The sequence below is a fragment of the Oncorhynchus keta genome, chromosome 9, assembly GCF_023373465.1.
Source record: "Oncorhynchus keta strain PuntledgeMale-10-30-2019 chromosome 9, Oket_V2, whole genome shotgun sequence".
Classification (NCBI taxonomy): domain Eukaryota; kingdom Metazoa; phylum Chordata; class Actinopteri; order Salmoniformes; family Salmonidae; genus Oncorhynchus; species Oncorhynchus keta.
In genome coordinates this window covers 39,043,397-39,069,109 of record NC_068429.1, presented here as the reverse complement: position 1 = coordinate 39,069,109, position 25,713 = coordinate 39,043,397, and the positions used below count along the sequence as shown (strand labels likewise).

Sequence of the window (25,713 nt, the reverse complement as noted above, 5' to 3'; positions counted from 1 at the left end):
GTGCAGCGTGGGGAGCATACATGGTCTTTTTATTAGACAAGACACCGAACAAAACAATAAACACTACAAAACAAACCGTGAAGCTAAAGGCTATGTGCCATAAACAAAGTCAACTTCCCACAAAAACAGGTGGGAACAGGGATACCTAAATATGGTTCTCAATCAGACACAACAATAGACAGCTGTCCCTGATTGAGACCCCTACCTGGCCAAAACATAGAAATACAAATAATAGAACATAGAATACCCACCCGAAATCACACCCTGACCAAACCAAAGAGACATAAAAAGGATCTCTAAGGTCAGGGCGTGACAGTTTCGTATGTTTTTGTTGATAGATGTAAATCAACTCACTGAAGGGACATTGACAGTGTAAAGCTATTTCCAGGGCGTTGTTAGGCTGCTGGTTAGGTGTCTATTTCTCTAAAAGTTTGTCCACACTACTGGATTATGAAAAAAGCAGGGGACAGATGAAAGTGAAAACCCAGCATGCACTGACACTGAACTGTTTTGTTGGAGTGGCGAATCAGGGAGCTTTTGAGAAATTCTCCTTTGAAACAGCTTCTTTGTGGGTCACAAACCAGAGCCATGCACAAAACACATGCATTTCAAAAGGTTGGAACATCAATTAAATCAATTCCTCACAGGATCAGTAACCATCTCTATGCCAAATTATGTCAGGGACACAGTGGTAAATGTTCAAGAAGCCATCCAAAAGCATTCTAAGCAGTACTTTTCAAATAAAAGCTTGTGTGCACCTTTTCCCCCAGTATTTTCCTTTGAGTGTGATCAGAAGAGCATCTGCTGTATGGATTTCAATTCCACATATCTTATAGCAACAGGAGTCCAGGAATAAGAAGTTGTTGGTACTTAATCCTCCTGAGTAAAAAAACATTCATATGAACAATTTTCATATGAACAATTTTCATATGAACCGTCCATAAATCTTCTCTTACTGGGGCTAATGAGTCAGAGAGAGGACGAGAAGAAAGAATGAAAAGAGGCTAAGGATGAACCGTTCTAGAAAGTGGGGAATCATACAGGCCTCCAGAAAGTATTCATACCACTTGACTCATTCCACATTTTGTTGTGTTACAGGCCGAATTCCAAAATGGATTAAATTGTTCTCTCACCCATCTACACACACTACCCCATAATGAAATGTGTGCAAATGTATTGAAAATTAAATACAAAAATCAAATTTACATAATTATTCACACCCCTGAGTCTTTACTTTGTAGAAGCACTTTCTGGGTAAGTCGAAGAGATTTCCACACTTGGATTGTGCAACATTTGCCCATTATTATTTTTCTTCTTCAAGCTCTGCCAAATTGGTTGTGGATCATCGCTAGGGAACCATTTTCAGATCTGGCCATAGATTTTCAAGTAGGGAGAGGGGTGGTCAACTGTGCTGGTAATTGATTTAGGCTTGTCCAAAATTGTTTATTTGGGGTATCAGGTTGATTGTGGAGGTCTGCACACAAAATAATTGAAGGTAATTTACTCTACAAATGCATTGAGAGACCGATCTGTCATTAACATGCCTCTGGCGACAAAAGCTCCAGCTGAAATGTCATTGCCAGAGTCCATAAATGAAATTGTGTAATGAAGCATGTGGAACTATATGAAGCAATGGTCTAAAGCCATTGTTTTACAAGTTGGATTGTACAACACTGAATGAAGGTTTGAAAGGATGAAGTGTCTGGTTTTGTGTTTATTTTGTCTACAACCCAGAATGAAGAGTTTGAAAATGTCTGTGGTTTTATGCGTTGATTTTGTTTAATTACTCCTTTGATAGTTTAAAGTAATAACCAAATGAATTAAATGTAATGATAATTATCACAGAGTGAGTGATAAGAGGGAATGTGATGGAACATTTTATGTTTGTGCTTTTCTAATAACCAATTTCTGTGTTCATGCAAGTGACTGAACGTGCCTGGGAGCAATCCTCCCTATCAGTGAGGTATTGGTCGGTCACATACATGAACCAAACATTAATAATGAATTAATTATGAATAAGCTAAATCATGCAAATATAACCTGCCTGTCTGTGTAAGCAGTATATAAGAGAACTAAACGAGACTGCCCCAGTGGAACTCACTTCAGACCGGTACTTTATGCATATAAGTTTGACTGTGACCTCTCCGGCATGCTGTGAATAAACAAGGACTCATTTAAGATTGAAGTGTCCCTGTACAGAATCCAGTGCAATTTGTGACTTGTTAAGAACATTTTTATTCCTGAACTTATTTAGGCTTGCCATAAAAGGGGTTGAATACTTACCAAAAGACATTTCAGCTTTTCATAAAGTTGTAAAAATGTGAAAAAAACATAATACTACTTTGACATTATTATTGTGTGTAGGCCTTTGCAAAAACATCTAAATGTAATCAATTTTATATTCAGGCTGCAACACAAATGTGGAAAAAGTGAAAGGATGTGAATACTTTCTGAAGGCATTGTAACGTGAACTAACTCACTTTTGTACATCGCGCTGGTCCGTACAATTGACCTTATTTTAGCGCCCAAAAAATGTAAAACTTCCAGATCAAGTGTAACATCAATAGCATTGTAAAGCACAATTTCTCCCCTTTCCAATAAAATCAATGACAAGACCTTCATGATGTCCATCTCTGCATGATTCAAGAAGGCAATGAGCTCTGTCTGGTCTTTTTAAAAATTGCCGGTGAGGAAGTGAAACCTATTGCGTGATAGCGCGAAGGAGCGATGTCGTGTGGGGGAAATGGCTTTTTCACTCGATCTGTCCAACTTATCACCTTATCGCCTCTAAAATGTATATAAAACACTATAAAAAGTTTATATAATGTGTCATTACATACTTATTTGAAGGTTTGTGTCGAATTAAAAAAAAAATGTTTGGGGGGCGGTGCTAAAGTGATCTTCAGAAGTAAACAGCGGCTTTTGAGAGTCATGATAGCTTGTAGTAATGACGCAAAAAATGACTAGGTATCCCCCCTTACCCTGTCCCTTTCTTGTTTTAAACAGCGAGAGAAGTGCTACACCTGGTGGAGAGAGGCTGTAAGACAGAATTAGTTGCTTTATGCGTGCTGTACGTTACGCCATGACACGTCATGATGTAACGTACAGCATCGAAGGGGTCAGTTTTTTCAACTTTTCTGCAATAGTATAGAGCCATTACCATGTCAATCAACGCTTGAATAGAAACCTAGTTCACACCCCAGATTTTGATGTCAACACAGTCGCTACAGTCCCATTGGTTTTCTTTGCAGCCTCTTTTGAATGTCGCGGTTGTGCACATTTGTACAGAATGGGGTTAGCGTACGTTAGATGAGTATAACACTAAGAAGCTCATCTCCACATGATGAATCTGCTTGCTCAGGCTTCCTGGAGGCACACCAGACATGTAACTGTGAGTAATCATTGAGCATCATCAAGTACAAAGTTGACCGGCAAAATAAACCTGCAAATGGTAACTCTGCAAATGGACGTCCGATGAACATGACATGTGAACTGAAACTGACTACCAAAAGAAAACTGCGTGAATTTGTGGGTTCAAGTTGTAGAGTTAGAATTTATATGAAGAATCTGGAGGCGAATATGACTTGTAGTTGACTTTCATGAAACAAACATAGCTGGCAACATAACACAGACTGTCTTCACTGGACTTGATACTTTTAATTTGACCTTTATTTAACTAGGCAAGTCAGTTAAAAAACAAATTTGTATATACAATGACAGCCGACCGGGGAACAGTGGGTTAACTGCCTTGTTCAGGGGCAGAACGACAGATTTTTACCTTGCCAGCTCGGGGATTCGAGCCAGCAGCAATACGGTTACTGGCCCAACGCTCTAACCACTAGGCTACCTGCCGCTCCAATACTTGAAGGGTGCATGGGAACTGACTTACCTAATTTATGACATCATGAATATACTCCCTATAATAAAATAGTTCCAATACAACACATCACCCTTTGCATATTTTAAAATGTACAGTATCAGTCAAAAGTTTGAACACACCTACTCATTCAAGGGTTTCCTTTATTTGTACTATTTTCCACATTGTAGAATAATAGTGAAGACATCAAACTATGAAATACCACACCAAATCATGTAGTAACCCCCAAAGAAGTGTTAAAATCTAAATATATTTCAGATTCTTCATCGTAGCCACCCTTTACCTTGATGACAGCTTTGAACACTCTTTGCATTCTCTCAACCAGCTTCATGTCGTATTCACCTGGAATGCATTTCAATTAACAGGTGTGCCTTGTTAAAAGTTACATTTTTAAAAATGTATTTCCTTCTTAATGCGTTTGAGACAATCAGAAGATAGCCCTATTTGATAAAAAGACCAAGTCCATTTTATGGAAAGAACAGCTCAAATAAGCAAAGATAAAACGACAGAAGTTCAGTCAACCCTGAAAATGTCAAGAACTTTTAAACTTTCTTCAAGTGCTTTTGAAAAACCATTAAGCACTATGTTGAAACTGCTCTCATGTGGACTACCACAGGAAAGGAAGACCCAGAGTTCTCTGCTGCAGAGGACAAGTTCATTAGAGTTAACTGCACCTCAGACTGCAGCCCAAATAAATGCTTCACGGAGTTCAAGTAACAGACACATTTCAACATCAACTGTTCAGAGGAGACTGCGTGAAATCAGGCCTTCATGGTCGAATTGCTGCAAAGAAACCTATACTAAAACGACACCAATAAGAAGAGACTTGCTTAGGTCAAGAAACACGAGAAATGGACATTAGACCAGTGGAAATCTGTCCTTTGGTTTGAGGAGTCCAAATTTGAGATTTTTGGTTCCAACCGCTGTGTCTTTGTGAGACACAAAGTAGGTGAATGGATGATCTCCGCATGTGTGGTTCCGACCGTGAAGCATAGAGGAGGAGGTGTGGGAGTGCTTACTGGTGACACTGTCTGTGATTTATTTAGAATTCAAGGCACACTTAACCAAAGCTCACAAAGAATTCTGGAGCGAAACACCATCCCATCTGGTTTGCGCTGTTGGGTTCTGAAAATATGAAACATACTTATTCATGTCACTGAGGGAGAGAGAGGAATGTATAATGTTTACATTCTGTCCGGATATGTTATTTGTTAGCCATCAGGGATCCGATGGGAGGAAAAGTCAGTCAACATGACAGCCGTAAGTTGGGGAGGAGTGAGCACTTTGGGGCAGAGGTCAGGTCAGGTGAAGAACAGATATCACTAAGGTTCTGTCTAGCAACAGAAATGCATTGGCTGTTCAGATGTGTAAGAGGAGACTTAGCATAGGAGAAAGGGTTAAATATCAGTGCTTAAATAGCAGCGCGCACACAGAAAGAAAAATACACTACATGACCAAAAGTATGGGGACACCTGCTCGTCGAACATGTAATTTCAAAATCATGGGCATTAATACGGAGTTGGTCCCCCCCTCAAATCAAATCTTACTGGTGTGAGTAAGCAGATGTGAGTGTAGCAAAATGCTTGTGCTTCTAGTTCCAACAGTGCAGTAATATCTAACAAGTAATCTAACAATTCCCAACAACTATCTAATATACACATATCTAACAATTCCCCAACAACTACCTAATACACACAAATCTAATGAATGAGAATATGAATGAGAATACGTACATACATATAAGTATATGGATGAGCGATGGCCGAGCGGCATAGGCAAGGTGCAGTAGATGGTATAAAATACAGTATGTACATGTGATATAAGTAATGTAAGATATGTAAACATTAAAGTGGCATTATTTAAAGTGGCATTGTTTAAAGTGACTAGTGATCCATTTATTAAAGTGTCCAGTGATTGGGTCTCAATGTAGGCAGCAGCCTCTCTGAGTCAGTGATTGCTGTTCAGCAGTCTGATGGCCTTGAGATAGACTGAAAAACAGCTTCTCTCGGTCCCAGCTGTGATGTGCCTGTACTGACCTCACCTTCTGGATGATAGCGGTGTGAACAGGCAGTGGCTCGGGTGGTTGTAGTCCTTGATGATCTTTTTGGCCTTCCTGTGACGTCGCGAGGTGTAGGTGTCATGGAGGGCAGGTACTTTACCCCGGTGATGTGTTGTTCAGACCGCACCATCCTCTGGAGAACCTTGCGGTCGAGGGCAGTGCACGATCATCTCCTTTGTTTTGTTGACGTTGAGGGAGAGTTTGTTTTCCTGACACCACACTCCGAGTGCCCTCACCTCCTCCCTGTAGGTTGTCTCATCATTGTTGGTGATCAAGCCAACTACTGTTGTGTCGTCTGTAAACTTGATGATTAAGTTGGAGGCGTGCATGGCCACACAGTCGTGGGTAAACAGGGAGTACAGGAGAGGGCTGAGCACACACCCTTGTGGGGCCCCAGTGTTGAGGATCAGCAAAGTGGAGATGTTGTTTCCTATTCTCACCACCTGGGGGTGGCCCGTCAGAAAGTCCAGGACCCAGTTACACAGGGAGGGGTTGAGACCCAGGGCCTCCAGCTTGATGATGAGCTTGGAGGGTACTATGGTGTTGAATGCTGAGCTGTAGTCAATAAACAGTATTCTTACATAGCTATTCTTTTTGTCCAGATGGGATAGGGCAGTGTGCAGTGCGATGGCGACTGCGTCATCTGTGGACCTGTTGGGGCGGTATGCAAACTGAAGTGGGTCTAGGGTAGCCAGTAAGGTGGTAGTGATATGATCCTTGACTAGCCTCTCAAAGCACTTCACAAATGACAGAAGTGAGTGCTACAGGGTGGTAGTCATTTTGTTCAGTTATCTTTGCCTTCTTGAGTACAGAAACAATGGTAACCATCTTGAAGCATATGGGGACAACAGACTGGGATAGGGAGCAATAACAGCCTCCACTCTCCTGGGAAGGATTTCCAGTAGATGTTGAAACATTGCTGCGGGGAATTGCTTCCATTCAGCCATAAGACCATTAGTGAGGTTGGGCACTGATGTTTGGCACTGATGTCGGGCAATTAGGCCTGGCTCGCAGTCGGCGTTCCAATTCATCCCGAAGGTGTTTGATGGGGTTGTGGTCAGGGCTCTGTGCAGGCTAGCCAAGTTCTTCCACACCAATCACGACAAACCATTTCTGTATGGACCTCGCTTTATGCACGGGGGCATTGTCATGCTGAAACAGGAAAGGGCCTTCCCCAAACTGTTGTCACAAAGTTGGAAGTGCAGAATTATCTAGAATGTTGTAGAGTTAAGGTATGCCTTTACTGGAATTAAGGGGCCTAGCCCCAACCATGAAAAACAGTCCCCTGACCATTATTCCTCTTCCACTACTGTTGGCAATATGCATTGGGGCAGATAGCATTCTCCTGGCATCCGCCAAACCCAGAGTCGTCCATTGGACAGTCAGATGGTGAAGTGTGATTCACTGCTCGTGATCCACTGCTCCAGACTCCAATGGCCGTGAGCTTTACACCACTCCAGCCAAAGCTTGGCATTGCGCATGTTGATCTTAGGCTTTTGTGCAGATGTTTCGGCCATGGAAACCCATTTCATGAAGCTCACGACGAACAGTCCTTGTGCTGACGTTGCTTCCAGAGGTAGTTTGGAACTTGGTTTTGAGTGTTGCAAACGAGGACAAATGATTTTTAAGCACTACGCGCTTTAGCAGTCCCATTCTGCGAGCTTGTGTGGCCTACTACTTCAAGGCTGAGTAGTTGTTGCTCCCAGACGTTTCCCATTCACAATAACAGCACTTACAGTTGACTAGGGAAGCTCTAGCAGAGCAGAAATTTTACGAATTGACTTGCTGGAAAGGTGGTCTCCTATGACCGTGCCTCGTCAGCAACGGGTGTGATTGAAATAGACAAATCCACTCATTTGAAGGGTGTTCACATACTTTTGTATATATAGTGTATTCCACAACTATCGGGTAGTTTTGCTTGTTGAGTTCACATATGTCAGCTCCTACTCCTTCCTATGGGCGACTGGGGAGTGGAGATCAGAAGATCCTGAATAGGTTTGGAAACCTGACTGACTACTTCCTGGATGTGTTTACTTATTCCAGGCAACCACACACCACTATCTAGCTCGCTCCCGGCACTTCAAAACACCCTAACGTCCGTCATGTATGCGCTCTAACATCTCATTTCTCATGTTTTGTGGCACTACTATTCTATTACCATACAACACTAGTCCTTGTGAGGTTGAGAGGTGCTGTCGGCAGGTGTAGTAGGCTTTTAACTTGTCTGGCATACCTAGGCCATCTTGTTGTCACAGTGTTTCACCATCTGCAGCTCTGCTACTTGACGACGTCAAACGCGGTGGGTGAGATAGCATGCGGATCATACAGCATGGCCTCATAGGCCTCGATTATACTGGTCAGCTCTGCAATCTTTTACGTAACAGCTGCCTGCGGATGTCTGGAACGGGTGTAGGGTTCTAACGCATCATGCACATCAACAGTCTCTGGCGCCTCAAAGGCACTAAGTCAAGGTCTTTGCAGTGGAATGAGAGGTCTGGTATATCACAGTGTGAATGCATCTAGGTCATACAGATACCTGGTAAACTTCTCACATGCCCAGACTGCTGCGAGACACAACTTTTCCATCTGTGCATAGCGCTTCTCTGCATCGGTGAGAGTCCTGGAGCAATAAGCTACTGACTAACTGTCCATCGTATTTCTGTAGTAGGACCCCGCCTAACCCAGAACTACTGGCATCTGCACTGACTATGATAGGCTTTGTCATGTCATAAAATGCCAGAACAGGATGAGTTGCTTTAACTTCCTAAAGGCCTCCTCCTGCACTGCAGCATCACTCTTGAGCAACTCGTTGAGTGGTTTGGTGACATCAGCTAGACCCGGTAGGTACCTGCCTAGGTAGAGGATCATACCCAGGACACTGCTCAGATCAGTCACGTTGCTTGCCGGCTCCGGCTGGGTGACGGCCTGGACCTTGGCATCATCAGGAAGAATGCCATTCTCGTCAAAGCGATGTCATATGTAGTTGAGACGTTTCTGTCGCAGTAGATATTTGCCTGGGTTGAGCTTCAAACCTGCATCCTCCAGTGTGTATAGGAGTCTCACATCATCCTCTGTTGTGTGAGTAAATAAGGATCTCATCCATGTAAATGGCCACGCCTTCTTAGTCCTTCAGGAGCCCTGTCATCTCATGCTGGAAGATTTCTGGGGCACTAGTGATTCCAAATGGAAGTCTGAAATAGTACCTTCCAAAAGACATTATGAATATGTTAAGCCTGACACGCTCTCTCTCTAGTGGAATCTGCCAGAAGCCACTTCCTGCATTTAAAAGAGAAAACACCTTGGCACCAGCCAGCTTTGGCAGGATATGTAGGTAGAATGTGTGACTCTCTTTTTACTGAGTAAATTAACATTCTCAGATCAGCACATAACCTCAGATGATTTTTGTTCTTCTTGGGCACCAGGACCATAGGAGCACACCGCTGTATGCTCCATGATCACGCCACTCGCCACCATGCGGTCAAGCTCCTTTTTCGCCTTAGGGGGGCATGGGCAGTGAGACACGTCTGGCTGTGTTTACACTGTAGGGTACCCCATCATTTTATTTTTGATTGGTTTCATCTTCAGCTTGCTCAGGTCTGCAGGATTAGCACTCGAGCTCTTCTGCGCTTTTGACCTCTTCTATTGTCTTTAACACATACACTTTGAACCTAAAACGGCTGTCCTTTCCAAATAGTAGTAACTGTAAAGTGACTCATGCAGTTCAGTTTACCCCCTGGGCTGTCTAGTTACTGTGCTCTTCAGTTGTGGCATGTTTTTTTAGTGTGCTATAAGTCTTTTCTGATATGACAATTGTATCTGCCCCCGTGTCAACCTAAAGGTCTATTGCAGTACATTTATTGGCAGTTTCCACTGTCCATGCATTGTTTGAGTCGCCAACATCTGTGACTTTTCCCAAGAAATAGAACTCATCCTCTACTCCTCCCTCATTGGCTGCAGTAACCTCTGACCACACAGGAGCGACAAACAACCGTAAAATGCGCCGGCAACGCTATAACAAAATACTTCCAATACAACACATAAGGTCATAGTGGCGAAATAATTACAATTTAGCATTAACACTGGAGTGATAGATGTGCAGATGATGATGTGCAAGACGAGATACTGGGGTGCAAAAAGAGCAAAAAAAATAATAAATGTGGGGATGAGGTAGTTAGGTGGACGATTTACAGATGAGCTGTATACAGGGTGCAGTGATCGCTAAGCTGCTCTGACAGATAATGCTTAAAGTTAGTGAGGGAGATGAGTCTCCAGCTTCAGTGATTTTTAAAATTCGTTCCTGTCATTTGCAGCAGAGAACTGGAAGGAAAGGCGGCCAAAGGAGGAGTTGGCTTTGGGGATGACCAGTGAAATATACCTGCTGGAGCACGTGCTACGGGTGGATGTTGCTATGGTGACCAGTGAGCTGAGATAAGGCTGGATGGCACTGTGATAGACTACATCTAATTTGCTGAATAGAGTGTTGGAGGCTATTTTATAAATGACATCGCCGAAGTCAAGGATCAGTAGGAGTCAGTTTTACGAGGGCATGTTTAGCAGCATGAGTGAAGGAGGCTGTGTTGTAAAATAGGAAGCCGATTCTAGATTTAATTTTGGATTGGAGATGCTTAATGTGAGTCTGGAAGGAGTCTAACCAGACACCTAGGTATTTGTAGTTGTCCACATATTCTAAGTCAGAACCGTCCAGAGTAGTGATGCTGGACGGGTGGGTAGGTGTGGGCAGCGATCGGTTGAAGATCATGCATTTAGATTAGCTTGCATTTAAGAGCAGTTGGAGGCCATGGAAGAAGAGTTGTATGGCATTGAATCTTGTCTGGAAGTTAGTTAACACAGTGTCCAAAGAAGTATACAGAATGGTGTCGTCTGCGTAGAGGTGGATCAGAGAATCACCAGCAGCAAGAGCGACATCATTGATTTATACAGAGAAAATAGTCGGCCCGAGAATTGAACCCTGTGGCACCCCCATAGAGATTGCCAGAGGTCCGGACAACAGGCTCTCCGATTTGACACACTGAACTCTATTTGAGAAGTAGTTGGTGAACAGGCAAGGCAGTCATTGGAGAAACCAAGGCTGTTGTGTCTGCCGATAAGAATGCGGTGATTGACAGAGTCGAAAGCCTTGGCCAGGTGAAGACGGCTGCACAGTACTGTCTTTTATCAATGTCGGATATGATATAATTTAGGACCATGAGCGTGGCTGAGGTGCACCCATGACCAGCTCGGAAACCAGATTGCATAGTGGAGAAGGTACGGTGGAATTCAAAATGGTCAGTGATCTGTTTATTAACTTGGCTTTCAAATACTGAAAGGCAGGGCAGGATGGATATAGGTCAATAACAGTTTATCACCTCTGACAAGAGTGTCCGGCAGTACATTTTTTGCTGTTAACATAGATCTTCCACCGTCAGCCTCGTTAAAATCCTCCAGACCCCAAAATGTCAGTACCGTTATTTTTGCCTGCTTAAAATTTGTAGCTAGATAGCCAATGTTAGCTAACTAGCCAGATGCCCTAGTGTGGTTGCTAGCTAGCTAGAATTTGTAGTAAGCCCTTGTTGATACTAGCCAGATGGCCACAACTAGCTTAGCGAGTAACATTATAATTAAATCACTATGTATATGTTTTTGAATGAAGCAGCTGCCTGTTAGCTGACGAGAGTCAGACACCTAGGTAAATAGCTAGCTACCTATTTTGTGTTAATTCCCATGAGTCTATGCCGTCGGGGGTGACATACGGAATTGTTTTTAGATGGTCATACCATGATTCATTTAGCTATTTGATTTAGAATTTTAGGACCCCTTTAAGTGTTCCCCCCAAAAATATTTACATTTGATATATTGAATTTGGCCTTTACTACTACAGCCCGTAAGACCCACATTGAATAACACATTCATAAAATTGCAAAAAAAAGACAGTACAAAAAAAAAAAAAGTCACAAGGAAAAAGGTGGTGGATGACACCGGGAAAAGTGCCGCTTTTTTCCTTTTAACCTCACGCAGACAGTAGTGCTCTTTGATTGGCTTTGCTGGCCACCGACAGGCAGACGATTCTACATTTTGAAACGTCTGGTTCGTTTGTACTCGGTCAGTACGCAGCAAGTGGTGTCTTTTGTTCTAGCAAGAGAAGGAATTACCTCCTAGTGTGCTAAGTACCTATCGGCAGTCAGTGTGACCCCTCACAGTTGTGTTCATATTTGCCTGGTTTGATTGCCTGTGGCGATAGGTTAAGGGAATCTTTTGAAATGGTTGCCATTGAACAGAATGTCAGGGATAATTGCCTTGCAGACCAACAATAACGACATGATTGTCATGGCCCCTCAGAGGCAGTTATCAGCATATTACATGTACTCCTTACTGATAAAGCATCAATCCTCTACATCACAGGCATGAACAGAAAGTAGCCGGCTGCTTGTATACAATTTGTATGCCTACAGATGCTGTCTACATAAAGATAATTATGTCTTTGCTGGTTTACAGAATGCATTTTAATAGCTACAATAGGATATTTCCTGTAACTTAAACAGTCTAATTATTTGGAGGGGTACATTTGGAGATCTCCTTAATACACAGTATTAGCCTGAAAATTGGGGTCACTAACTTTAGAAAAGCTATGGAAAAGTACCAACAATCCCTGGAGGAAAAAGAAAAGTACAAGCCTTAGGCAAAATGTAATGTTTACAGCGATCATGGAGAGGACGTTAATATATTCATTGAAAATGGTGCTTCAGGCATCACAGCGTCGAGGGATCTAATAAAAATATGACACAGTGAGGTGCGGCAAAAGTCAATAAAACCACATCTTGAGCACATCTAGTGCTTGACTTGGACTGAAGTAGGTGCTGATATTGTTTATGTACTGAACAAAAATATAAGCGCAAAATGGAAAGTGTTGGTCCCATGTTTCGTGAGCGGACATAAAATATCACAGAAATGTTCCATATGCACAAAAAGATTATTTCTCTCAAATTTGGTGCACAAATTAGTTTTACATCCCTGTTAGTATTTCTCCTTTGCCAAGATAATCCATCCACCTGACAGGTAAGGCATATCAAGAAGCTGATTAAACAGCATGCTCATTACACATGTGCACCTTGTGCTGGGGACAAAAGGATACTATAAAATGTGTAGATTTGTTGCGCAACCACACAGATGTCTGCAGTCAGCATGCCAATTGCAAGCTCCCTCAACTTGAGACATGTCCACCAGAGCTGTTGCCAGACAACTGAACGTTCATTTCTCTACCAAACGCGGTTTTAGAGAATTGTGCAGTACGCCCAACCGGCCTCAAAATCACAACCTCCACATCCGGCTTCTTCACCTGCGGGTTCGTCTGAGACCAGCCACCCTGACAGCTGCTGAAAATTAGGAGTATTTGTCTGTGATAATGCACTTTTGTGAGGACAAAAAAAATATCTGATTTGCTGGGCCTGGCTCCCAAGTTGGTGAGACTATGTTCTCTATGTTCTCCCAGGCCCACCCATGGCGGAGCACCTTCGCAGTAATGTGAAATCCATAGATTAGGGCCTAATGAAATTATTTCAATTGACTCCTTTCTTTATGAACCATAACTCAGTAAAATTGTTGAAGTTGTTGTGTTTATATTTTTGTTCGGTATATTTAGGTGCAGGAACTCCTCAATACTATACTATACGAGGCGCAAGTACTCAGTTCCGGTGAGCTCCTGCCTAAGTCAAGTACTGAGCACATCTTACATCCCACCTAATCTCCATACTGGACATGAATGGCATTTAAAATTCACATGCTACTGTACATGAGAATGCTTAAAAATATCACAGATACAGTACTCTTTACTTTTTTCAGTTGTGATTGTGGTACTGGGTTAGTTTAGTGATAGAATTGATCTGGGATTTTACAAAGTGTTGTGAGACTGTACTGAGCTAACCACAAGACATGCTGATTGTGTTGTGATTTCTGTGTCTGAGCAGTGTTCAGGTTATGGGGGTAGGAAAGAAAAAACTGTTTGGAAGTTTCTGCTGTTGTTGAGTGCCCTTGTGGTCCTTCTGTAGCACAGTTGGTAGAGCATGGCGCTTGTAACGCCAGGGTAGTGGGTTCGATTCCTGGGACCACCCATACGTAGAATGTATGCACACATGACTGTAAGTCGCTTTGGATAAAAGCGTCTGCTAAATGGCATATATTATTATATTATATATTCAATGTCACAGTGTTATCTACTGTTAAATATACATTATATCCTACGTCATTCTTCAGGCAAAAATCTGTATGCTGCAATGTATAAGCCTTTAGATGATATGGAGGGGTACAGAAAACAGTACTGTAGGTGTTGTTGATGCCTGGCAGCGTACTGTGAACAGCACTGTGGGTATAAATGTCGCTTATGAATCTGCTCAGACCTCAACTGAGCTGATGTGATCTCGTACTCACCATGCTGGTGTCAACGACCTGCCCTATTCCCGACCTGGTCCTCTCCAGCAGGGCCAGGACCACCCCGAGGGCACAGGTCAGACCCCCGCCTGCAAAGTCAGCCAACAGGTTCAGAGGAGCATAGGGCTTCTCGTGGCTCCGGCCCAGCATGGACAACAAGCCTGACACAGGAGGAGAGGAATACATGGAGTGAGAAGCAGAGATGGAGGAGGATACATCATCCTTTCTTAATGTCTGTATGGACCAACAAAAAAAAAATCTAGTCTAAATGATAAGTCCTTACAGTGGCTTGCGAAAGTATTCAACCCCTTGGCATTTTTCCTACTTTGTTGCCTTACGACCTAGAATTAAAATATATTTTTTTGGGGGGGGGGGTTGTATCAGTTGATTTACACAACATGCCTACCACTTTGAAGATGCAAAATATGTTTTATTGTGAAACAAATAAGAAATAAGAGAAAACTTGAGAATGCATAACTATTCACTCCCCCAAAGTCAATACTTTGTAAAGCCACCTTTTGCAGCAATTACAGCTGCATGTCTCTTGGGGTATGACTCTATAAGTCTGGTACATCTAGCCACTGGGATTTTTGTCCATTCTTCAAGGCAAAACTGCTCCAGCTCCTTCAAGTTGGATGGGTTCCGCTGGTGTACAGTGGGGAGAACAAGTATTTGATACACTGCCGATTTTGCAAGTTTTCCTACTTACAAAGCATGCAGAGGTCTGTACATTGTTATCATAGGTACACTTCAACTGTGAGAGACGGAATCTAAAACAAAAATCCAGAAAATCACTTTGTATGATTTTTAAGTAATTTCCCTCAAGTATTTCCCTGCGCCATCCATCATTCCTTCAATTCTGACCAGTTTCCCAGTCCCTGCCAAAGAAAAACATCCCCACAGCATGATGCTGCCACCAACATGCTTACCTGTGTGATGATATTCTCGGGGGAATAAGAGGGGTTGGGTTTGTGCCACACATAGTGTTTTCCTTGATGGCCAAAAAGCTCCATTTTAGTCTCATCTGACCAGAGTACCTTCTTCCACATGTTTGGGAAATCTCCCACATGCTTTTTGGCAAACACCAAACGTGTTTGCTTATTTTGTTCTTTAAGCAATGGCTTTTTTCTGGCCACTCTGTGGAATATATGGCTTAAAGTGGTCTTATGGACAGATACTCCAATCTCCACTGCGGAGCTTTGCAGCTCCTTCAGGTTTATCTTTGGTCTGTGGTCTCTTTGATGCCTCTCTGATTAATGCCCTCCTTGCCTGGTCCGTGAGTTTGTGGGCGGCCTGTTTGGAGAGCTCCTTAGTCTTCATAGTGCCCCTTGCTTAGTGGTGTTGCAGACTCTGGGGCCTTTCAGTACAGGTGTATATATATACTGAGATCATGTAACACTTAAACAAAGTCCGCCTGTGTGAAATCTAACTAATTATATGACTTCTGAATGTAATTGGTGGCACCATATCTTATTTAGGGGCTTCAAAGCCAATGTGGTGAATACATATGCACGCATAACTTAAGTTTGATTTATTTTTAGTTAAAACACGTGATTTTTTCCCCATTTCACTACACCAATTTGGACTATTTTGTGTATGTCCATTACATGGATTCCAAATAAAAAATCTATCCAAATTACAGATTGCAACAATATAGGAAAAGGCACAGTATATGCACACAGTATGTGGACACCCCTTCAAATTAGTGGATTTGGCTATTTCAGCCACACTTGTTGCTGACCGGTGTATAAAATCGGGCACCTCCATAGACAAACATTGGCAGTAGATTGGTCCGTACTGAATAGCCCAGTGACTTTCAATGTGGCACGGTCATAAGATGCCACCTTTCTAACAAGACAGTTCGTCAAATTTCTGCTCTGCAAGGGCTGCCCCGGTCAACTGTAAGTGCTGTTATTGTGAAGTGTAAACGTCTAGGAGCAACAGCGGTAGGTCACACTGGTAGAGCACACAAGTGCACAATACGGGACCGCCAAATCGTCTGTCCTCGGTTGCAAAACTCAAACTGCCTCTGGAATAGAGGTCGACCGAGTAATCGGAATGGCCGATTAATTAGGGCCGATTTCAAGTTTTCATAACAATCGGAAAATCTGTATTTTATTTTATTTTTACTTTGTATACCTTTATTTAACTAGGCAAGTCAGTTAAGAACACATTCTTATTTTCAATGACGGCCTAGGAACGGTGGGTTAACTGCCTTGTTCAGGGGCAGAACGACAGATTTTCACCTTGTCAGCTCGGGGGATCCAATCTTGCAGCCTTACAGTTAACTAGTCCAACGCAATAACGACCTGCCTCTCTCTCGTTGCACTCCACAAGGAGACTGCCTGTTACGTGAATGCAGTAAGCCAAGGTAAGTTGCTAGCTAGCATTAAACTTATCTTATAAAAAAACAAATCAATCATAATCACTAGTTAACTACACATGGTTGATGATATTACCTAGCGTGTCCTGCGTTGCATATAATCTGACTGAGCATACAAGTATCTGACTGAGTGGTGGTAGGCAGAAGCAGGCGCGTAAACATTCATTCAAACAGCACTTTCGTGCATTTTGCCAGCAGCTCTTCGTTGTGCGTCAAGCATTGTTTATGACTTCAAACCTATCAACTCCCGAGATGAGCCTGGTGTAACCGAAGTGAAATGGCTAGCCAGTTAGCGCGCGCAAATAGCGTTTCAAACGTCACTCGCTCTGAGCCTTCTGGTAGTTGTTCCCCTTGCTCTGCTTGGGGTAACGCTGCTTCGATGGCGGCTGTTGTCGTTGTGTTGGGGTTCGAGCCCAGGGAGGAGCGAGGAGAGGGACGGAAGCTATACTGTTACACTGGAAATACGAAAGTGCCTATAAGAACATCCAATAGTCAAAGGTAAATGAAATACAAATGGCAGAGGGAAATAGTCCTATAATTCCTATAATAACTACAACCTAAAACTTCTTACCTGGGAATATTGAAGACTCATGTTAAAAAGGAACCACCAGCTTTCATATGTTCTCATGTTCTGAGCAAGGAACTGAAATATTAGCTTTATTACATAGCACATATTGCACTTTTACTTTCTTCTCCAACACTTTGTTTTTGCATTATTTAAACCAAATTGAAAATGTTTCATTATTTACTTGAGGCTAAATTGATTTTATTGATGTATTAAGTTCAAATAAGTGTTCATTCAGTATTGTTGTAATTGTCATTATTACAAATACACTGCTCAAAAAAATAAAGGGAACACTAAAATAACACATCCTAGATCTGAATGAATTAAATATTATTATTAAATACTTTTTTCTTTACATAGTTGAATGTGCTGACAACAAAATCACACAACAATTATCAATGGAAATCAGATTTATCAACCCATGGAGGTCTGGATTTGGAGTCACACTAAAAATTAAAGTGGAAAACCACACTACAGGCTGATCCAACTTTGATGTAATGTCCTTAAAACAAGTCAAAATGAGGCTCAGTAGTGTGTGTGGCCTCCACGTGCCTGTATGACCTCCCTACAACGCCTGGGCATGCTCCTGATGAGGTGGCGGATGGTCTCCTGAGGGATCTCCTCCCAGATCTGGACTAAAGCATCCGCCAACTCCTGGACAGTCTGTGGTGCAACGTGGCGTTGGTGGATGGAGCGAGACATGATGTTCCAGAGGTGCTCAATTGGATTCAGGTCTGGGGAACGGGCGGGCATGTCCATAGCATCAATGCCTTCCTCTTGCAGGAACTGCTGACACACTCCAGCCACATGAGGTCTAGCATTGTCTTGCATTAGGAGGAACCCAGGGCCAACCGCACCAGCATATGGTCTCAAAAGGGGTCTGAGGATCTCATCTCGGTACCTAATGGCAGTCAGGCTACCTCTGGCGAGCACATGGAAGGCTGTGCGGCCCCCTAAAAGAAATGCCACCCCACACCATGACTGACCCACCGCCAAACCGGTCATGCTGGAGGATGTTGCAGACAGCAGAATGTTCTCCACGGTGTCTCCAGACTCTGTCACGTGCTCAGTGTGAACCTGCTTTCATCTGGGAAGAGCACAGGGTGCCAGTGGTGAATTTGCCAATCTTGGTGTTCTCTGGCAAATGCCAAACGTCCTGCACGGTGTTGGGCTGTAAGCACAACCCCCACCTGTGGACGTCGGACCCTCATACCACCCTCATGGAGTCGGTTTCTGACCGTTTGGGCAGACACGTGCACATTTGTGGCCTGCTGGAGGTCATTTTGCAGGGCTCTGGCAGTTCTCCTCCTGCTCCTCCTTGCACAAAGGCGGAGGTAGTAGTCCTGCTGCTGGGTTGTTGCCCTCCTACACGTCTCCTGATGTACTGGCCTGTCTCCTGGTAGCGCCTCCATGCTCTGGACACTACGCAGACAGACACAGCAAACCTTCTTGCCACAGCTCACATTGATGTGCCATCCTGGATGAGCTGCACTACCTGAGCAACTTGTGTGGGTTGTAGACTCCGTCTCATGCTACCACTTGAGTGACTTGGAGTTACATTGTGTTGTTTAAGTGTTCCCTTTATTTTTTTGAGCAGTGTACATTCTTTTTTTTTAATTCGGCAGATTAATATGTATCGGCTTTTTTGGTCCTCCAATAATCGGTATCGGCATTGAAAAATCATTATCGGTCGACCTCTACTCTGGAAGCAACATCCGCACAAAAACTGTTCGATCGGGAGCTTAATGAAATTGTTTTCCATGTCCGAGCAGCTGCACAAAAGACTAAAATCACAATGTGCAATGCCGAGCGATGGCTGGGGTGGTGTAAAGCTCCTCGCCATTGGACTCTGGAGCAGTGGAAACGCATTCTCTGGATTGACGAATTACGCTTCACCATCTGACAGTCCGACGGACAAACCTGGGTTTGGCGGATGCCAGAAGAACGCTACCTTCCCAAATGTATAGCGCTAACTGTAAAGTTTGGTGGAGGAGGAAACATGGTATGGGGATGTTTTTCATGGTTCGGGTTAGGCCCCTTAGATCCAGTGAGGCAAATCTTATGGCTACAGCATACAATGACATTCTAGATGATTCCGCACTTCCAAATCTGAGGCAACAGTTTGGGGAAGGCCCTTTCCTGTTTCAGCATGACAATGTCCTTGTGCACAAAGCAAGGTCCATACAGAAATGACTTGTTGAGATCGGTGTGGAAGAACTTAACTGACCTGCACAGAGCTCTGACCTCAACCCCATCGAACACCTTTGGGATGAATTGGAATGCTGACTGCGAGCCAGGCCTAATCACCGAACGTCAGTGCCCGACCTCACTAATGCTCAAGGCTGAATGGAAGCAAGTCCCCGCAGCAATGTTCCAACATCTAGTAGAGAGCCTTCCCAGAAGAATGGAGGCTATTATAGCTGCAAAGAGGTGACCAACTCCATATTAATGCCCTTGATTTTTGAACGAGATGTTCGACCAGTGTCCACATACTTTTGGTCATGTAGTGTACTTAAAAACAAAAAATACATTTTAAGTGAGAAGTAGGCATTTGTCTGAAGCTGAAAAAGGAAATTCCCATGAACACCACAATGCCTACTCCATCTATGCTCTACCAAGGTTTTCCATCACACAGCTTTGACCTACTACAGTAGCTATGTTGGTCTATTGTACTTCAAACAATGTGTATGTAGGTTTCTTAGGATTAAATCCTTCTCAAACAGTGAAATCTAAAATCACTTGAAGTTGGGATGTCCCTCCTACCATTTCATTTGCTCTTACGACTGTCTATCAACTCCTGGCTGAACCCTATGTCATAGCCACTGACAATGCACATGTATGCAATCCTTACATCGTAGTGCAGCAGGAGAAAGCAGTTTCTTCACTATAGCACATTTGGATTTAGCCATTAAATCTAAAATAATTCATATATTTTAAACAAAACAACACTGTCATAGATGGACAGGATTAATATAAGATGAAAGGTGATATCAGGAAGCCAAGCTAGAGTTCTGTGGGATGTTCACAGCGCTGAACATCCCACAGAGGTCTCTCTTGATGTTTTGATCAAAATTGCATTCCAGCTGGTGTCTTTTCCACAAGTTACCACCGGCAAAATCTATGATGTTTAAAATGCCTATTTACTGTTTCATCTGACTGCGCAATCCACTTTCTCATCAGCCCAGCCAGGCAATTTACAAACTTGATCTCCACTATAAAAAGCATCTTGACATTATCTCCCATTTCTTTTAGACTAACATTTAGTTTTCTACAGCAGAGATTTGTATAAACCTCGCTGTCTGTCTCGCCGACATTTGCAACATTGTTTCAATATTCAAATTTGATCTCCAGCTGTCCCATAGTAATGAACGTGTCAGGACAGGAAGCAGCGTTTCTCAGCCAGTCGAAATAATGAATCAGCTGGCATCATTTTTGTGGATATATACAAAGAAATGTCAATTGAAAAAAGGGTCAAACTAAACAAAAGTGCAGCTAGTTTGCAGTCTTTCCAGCTTCAGTTTGAAGTGATTGTGTTAGCTGTGTTGTTGGCTAGCTCCTCTAAACAATGTCCTGACGAGAGAGCACATTTTCTATGCCAGGTAGAATCATGCCTCATTAGCTCATTGTTATGATGTGTCCAAATAAAATGTCACTAGAAAAACCGCTTAAAACAAATGCAAATGTAGCTACTGTTGTTATTCATGCTGCACTGTTTGACGTGACTAAGATAGCCGTAGTTGGCTAGCTCGCAAGCAAGGGATAAGAACGTTGCCAGCCAGTATGGCAATGTGACATTTAGAACGAACGACTGGGTCGCGTCTCTGGCAAATGACCAGCCGTTTTGGGTAGCAACCCTAGATTTGTGTCAGGACTATATCTTGTGGAAGGATGAAATAGTATGAATAAATTCATAAAAATAAAAATTAATGAAAATGTCAATCATTATTTGAATATGTTAGTAACCAGTTGTATAAAAGTGATAAAGCCCTCGAAGCAGGTATTGCCACGGTTTGCCGGCCCTCGACTTCGCATCGGGGCTAACAACACCTGTGCTAATATATTCTCCAAACACCGGCTTCTCTGGAATTTTCACTTAAATAGAATTCTGCTGTAGATTACTGAGAATTTTCAACATGAGGTAATTTTCTCACACATTTCAAAACAGACATAGCTCAAAAACAAAGAACAAATGACAAGTTAACTTTAATATAGTGTCCCATGTAGTTCAGTTGGTAGAGCATGGCACTTGCAACACCAGGGTTGTGGGTTTGATTCCCCCGAAGGACCAGTATGAAAAAAAGTATGAAAATGTATGCACTCACTACTGTAAGTCGCTCTGGATAAGAGTGTAGGCTAAATAACAAATGTAAAACATGACACCACATTCATGTCAATAGGAATTACACTAATTTAGTCTTCTATTGTGTAAAAACACTCACTATCAAAAACAGTTAACACTCAACAACAACAAAAACTACATTTTAAATTGTAGTAAATTTGACTAAATTACTAATTCAAAAAGTGTAATTATATTATACTTAAATATTATCTACATATACACACATATACACACACATACATACATACACACATACATACATTTACATTTAAGTCATTTAGCAGACGCTCTTATCCAGAGCGACATACATACACACATACATACATTTACATTTAAGTCATTTAGCAGACGCTCTTATCCAGAGCGACATACATACATACATACATACATACATACATACATACATACATACATACATACATACATACATACATACATACATACATACATACATACAGCGGAGTCAATCACCACCTTCCGGAGACACCTGAAACCCCACCTCTTTAAGGAATACCTAGGATAGGATAAAGTAATCCTTCTCCCCCCCTTAAAATATTTAGATGCACTATTGTAAAGTGGCTGTTCCACTGGATGTCATAAGGTGAATGCACCAATTTGTAAGTCGCTCTGGATAAGAGCGTCTGCTAAATGACTTAAATGTAATGTAAATGTACATACATACATACATACATACATACATACATACATACATACATACATACATACATACATACATACATACATACATACATACATACATACATACATACATACATACATACATACATACATACATAGTGGCGTACAGCAGGTCAGCCACCAGGGGGAGACTCGTTGAGGCCTGGTGACAGACGGAGTATACATCGAGGTGATGACTCCATCTGCTGGACGTGCCAGGCCTCGAAGGGCTGATTGCTCTTCAGCTTTACAAGCCCTATAAAGCTGCCAGAAGGGCAGCACACAGGGAAGGACTGGGAAAGTAAGGGGACTTCCGTGTAGTTGGAGACGGTGCCCGAGCTAAGACGAGGGAGTTTGTGTGCTCGACAGGATACAACAAGACCTGGAGCCCAGAAGACGGTATCCCAGAGAGGGTCTCATGGGGGAGACCTATCCTTTTCTTTCGAGCTAATCATACTCTGTCCGTGTCTGATCTGTGTAAATATCTTGACCCAACCCCTGGTCTGCCACAAGTGGTAGAGAATGCGGGAAATCTGATAACGTGGTCAGATCAGGGTTGACGCTTTCGCAGCACCAGCATGGAGGAACAGAGATTACAAAATGTCCACCTCATTGAGGAAATCAGGAAGCTGCAAGGAGGAGCTTCTTCTAAATCACATCAACCAGTGTTTACTCAAACTAACGGAAGACTATGACGTTGAAACCTACCTCTGTACGTTTGAACGGACAGCTCTACAGGAAGGATGGCCAAGGCCGAAGTGGGCGAGTCTGCTGGCCCCGTTCCTCTCTGGGAATACCCAAAAGGCGTATTGGGACCTGAATGATGAACAGGCGGGGAACGGGTACAGCCTGGCCCATCGGGCTCAACGGTTCCACGACTGGAGGTTCGTAGCCGATGCATCCCCCGAGCCCAGATGAGCGACCTACTGAGGGTTACTAGGACATGGCTACCAACCGATGTATCCACCCTCTCCATCCAGGACCACTTTGTCCTGGATCGCTTCTTACGGGCGCTACCCCACAACATGAAGAGGGAAGCGAGCCTATGCGCACCCCAGACCTTGGAGGGCCTCCTGAAAGCAGTGGAGACGGATCAGAACACTCAGGCCCTGCTGAGTGGGAGCCGGGCAGAGTCGGCGACCAGTTTGAGGGGAAGGAAGGACAGCCCCACCGCTGTGTACCCCGAACCGACAGTCGGCAGGGCCAAAGGACCGCAAACCCGTGGAGAGACGGCTGGGGTAGGGTCGGCCCGCCACCGACGACCCCAGGTAGAAGGAGACCAAAGGAGGTGTTTTGAGTGTGGCTCCCGGGGCATATTGCCTGGCATTGCTCGGGTCGAGAGGACTCGGGCCATCAGCAAGCCCTGGAGGCGAGGTGGGTCACGCCGTGAACTGTCACCTCCTGTTGGGCACACCCCGAATCAACTGCAACCATGGTCCCGGTGAAGGTTGACTGACACGACACAGAAGCACTATTGTACTCCAGAAGTATGGTTACACTCGTAACCACGAGCCTGCTGAGCCAGGAGACCGAAAGGGGTAGGGGGTGTCCATTTCCTGTGTTCACGGTGACAAAGCGGTATCCAACCGTATGGACCAACATCGTGATCGAGAAGTACCCCCAATCCTCCACTGCGTTTTCCCCGTTCAAACTCCTCTACGGGAGGAGGCCAAGCAGCCATACGAGGTGGTCGAGAAGCTGGGGCCTGTCGATTACCGTGTACGGCAACCGGGAGACGGAAACCTCAGATTTATCACATGAACCTGTTGAAGAAGTGGCACGAGAGGACAGCCTTGGCCGTGTTATGGTCGGGACCCAGAATGCCAACGGTACCAGTGGAGGTCCCGAGCAATGAAGACCTCGACCCGGCCCAGAAGCAAGAGCTCAGAGAGCTTGTCGATCGGAACACAGCGGAATTCTCTGACAAGCTGGGCCGCACGACCCTCATTGAACACCACAGCCGTACCCGGCCCGGCGAAACGGTAAGAAAGAGGCCATATCGGATTCCGTAGGTCCGAAGGAAGGTTGTGAAACAGGAAGTTGAGGCTATGCTGAGGATGCGGGTTGTTGAAGAGTCCCACGGTGCATGGTGCAGCCCCATCATATTGGTGCCCAAACTGGACAGTAGCCTCCGCTTCTGTAACGATTTCCGGAGGGTGAACGGTATCAGCTTGTTCGACGCATATCCCATGCCGAGGGTGGACGAGCTCATCGACAGAGTACATCGCCCAGTACATCAGCACCCTTGACCTGACCAAAGGATATTGGCAGGTACCGTTGGCAGCCTCCTCCCGGGAGAAGACAGCGTTTTCGACACCAGACGGGTTGTTTCAGTACCGGGTGCTCCCGTTCGGTATCCACGGAGCCCCGCCCACATTCCAACGGCTGGTGAACAAAGTACTGGTCCTTCTGTAGCTCAGTTGGTAGAGCATGGCGCTTGTAACGCCAGGGTAGTGGGTTCGATTCCCCACCCATACAGAATGTATGCACACATGACTGTAAGTCGCTTTGGATAAAAGTGTCTGCTAAATGGCATATATTATTATATTATTACTTCGACCCCACCAGCAGTACGCAGCGGCCTATTTGGATGACATCATCATCCACCGCCAAGGTTGGGAAGAGCACTTGACGCGCCTCCAGGCGGTGCTGGATGCGCTCAGACGAGCCGGGTTGACAGCGAACCCAAAGAAATGCAAACTAGGTTGAGGAGGTGGAGTACCTGGGGTATTTGATCGGACGGGGGGAACATCAAGCCCCAGGAGAGGATGGTTCACACAGTACGCGACTGGCCCGTTCCACGCACCAAGACACAGGTCAAGTCCTTCCTGGGACTGGCAGGATACTATATGATTTATCCCCAACTTTGCGGCTATAGCTTCCCCCTCGCCGATCTAACCAGGGCCCACCTCATGAAAATACAGAGACAGAAGCAGCATTCAGCTGTCTGAAGAAAGCTCTGTGCTCCCATCCGAATCTCGTAATGCCCGATTTTCAGGTGTCGATGGTGGTCCAGATGGATGCGTGTGATACGGGACTAGGCGCCGTTCTGTCCCAGATACGATGGGGAGGAGCACCCCATGTACATCAGCAGAAAGCTGGTACCTAGAGAGAAAATGTACTCAATTTTTGAGAAAAAGTGTCTAGTGATGAAGTGGGCGCTAGACACTCAAGTATTACCTGTTAGGTACCCACTTTACCCTGGTCACAGACCATGCTCCCCTGGTCTGGAAGGGAGACAGGGGAAAGGACAGTCCCCTCCCCAACAGAGCAATCGAGTTACCAGGTGGTTCTTAGGCCTTGACAGATGGAGCTATACATAACGAGGCGATTTCTGCTGTGTACCAGGCCAGGGGCAAGCATGGAAACGGGGCTGATTGTGGAGTGGTGA

The 25,713-nt window shown here is 44.1% G+C and overlaps 1 protein-coding gene across 3 annotated transcripts in view; it reads right to left on the bottom strand.

Annotated features, from left to right (window-relative positions):
- amacr (alpha-methylacyl-CoA racemase) overlaps positions 1-25,713 on the bottom strand; it is a 53,425-nt gene that overhangs the window by 16,251 nt on the left and 11,461 nt on the right. For all 3 annotated transcript variants that reach the window (XM_052525823.1, XM_052525822.1, XM_052525821.1), the window contains one exon: positions 14,358-14,518. In XM_052525823.1, coding sequence (XP_052381783.1) covers positions 14,358-14,518 — 161 coding nt within the window. The remainder of the gene's footprint in view (positions 1-14,357; positions 14,519-25,713) is intronic.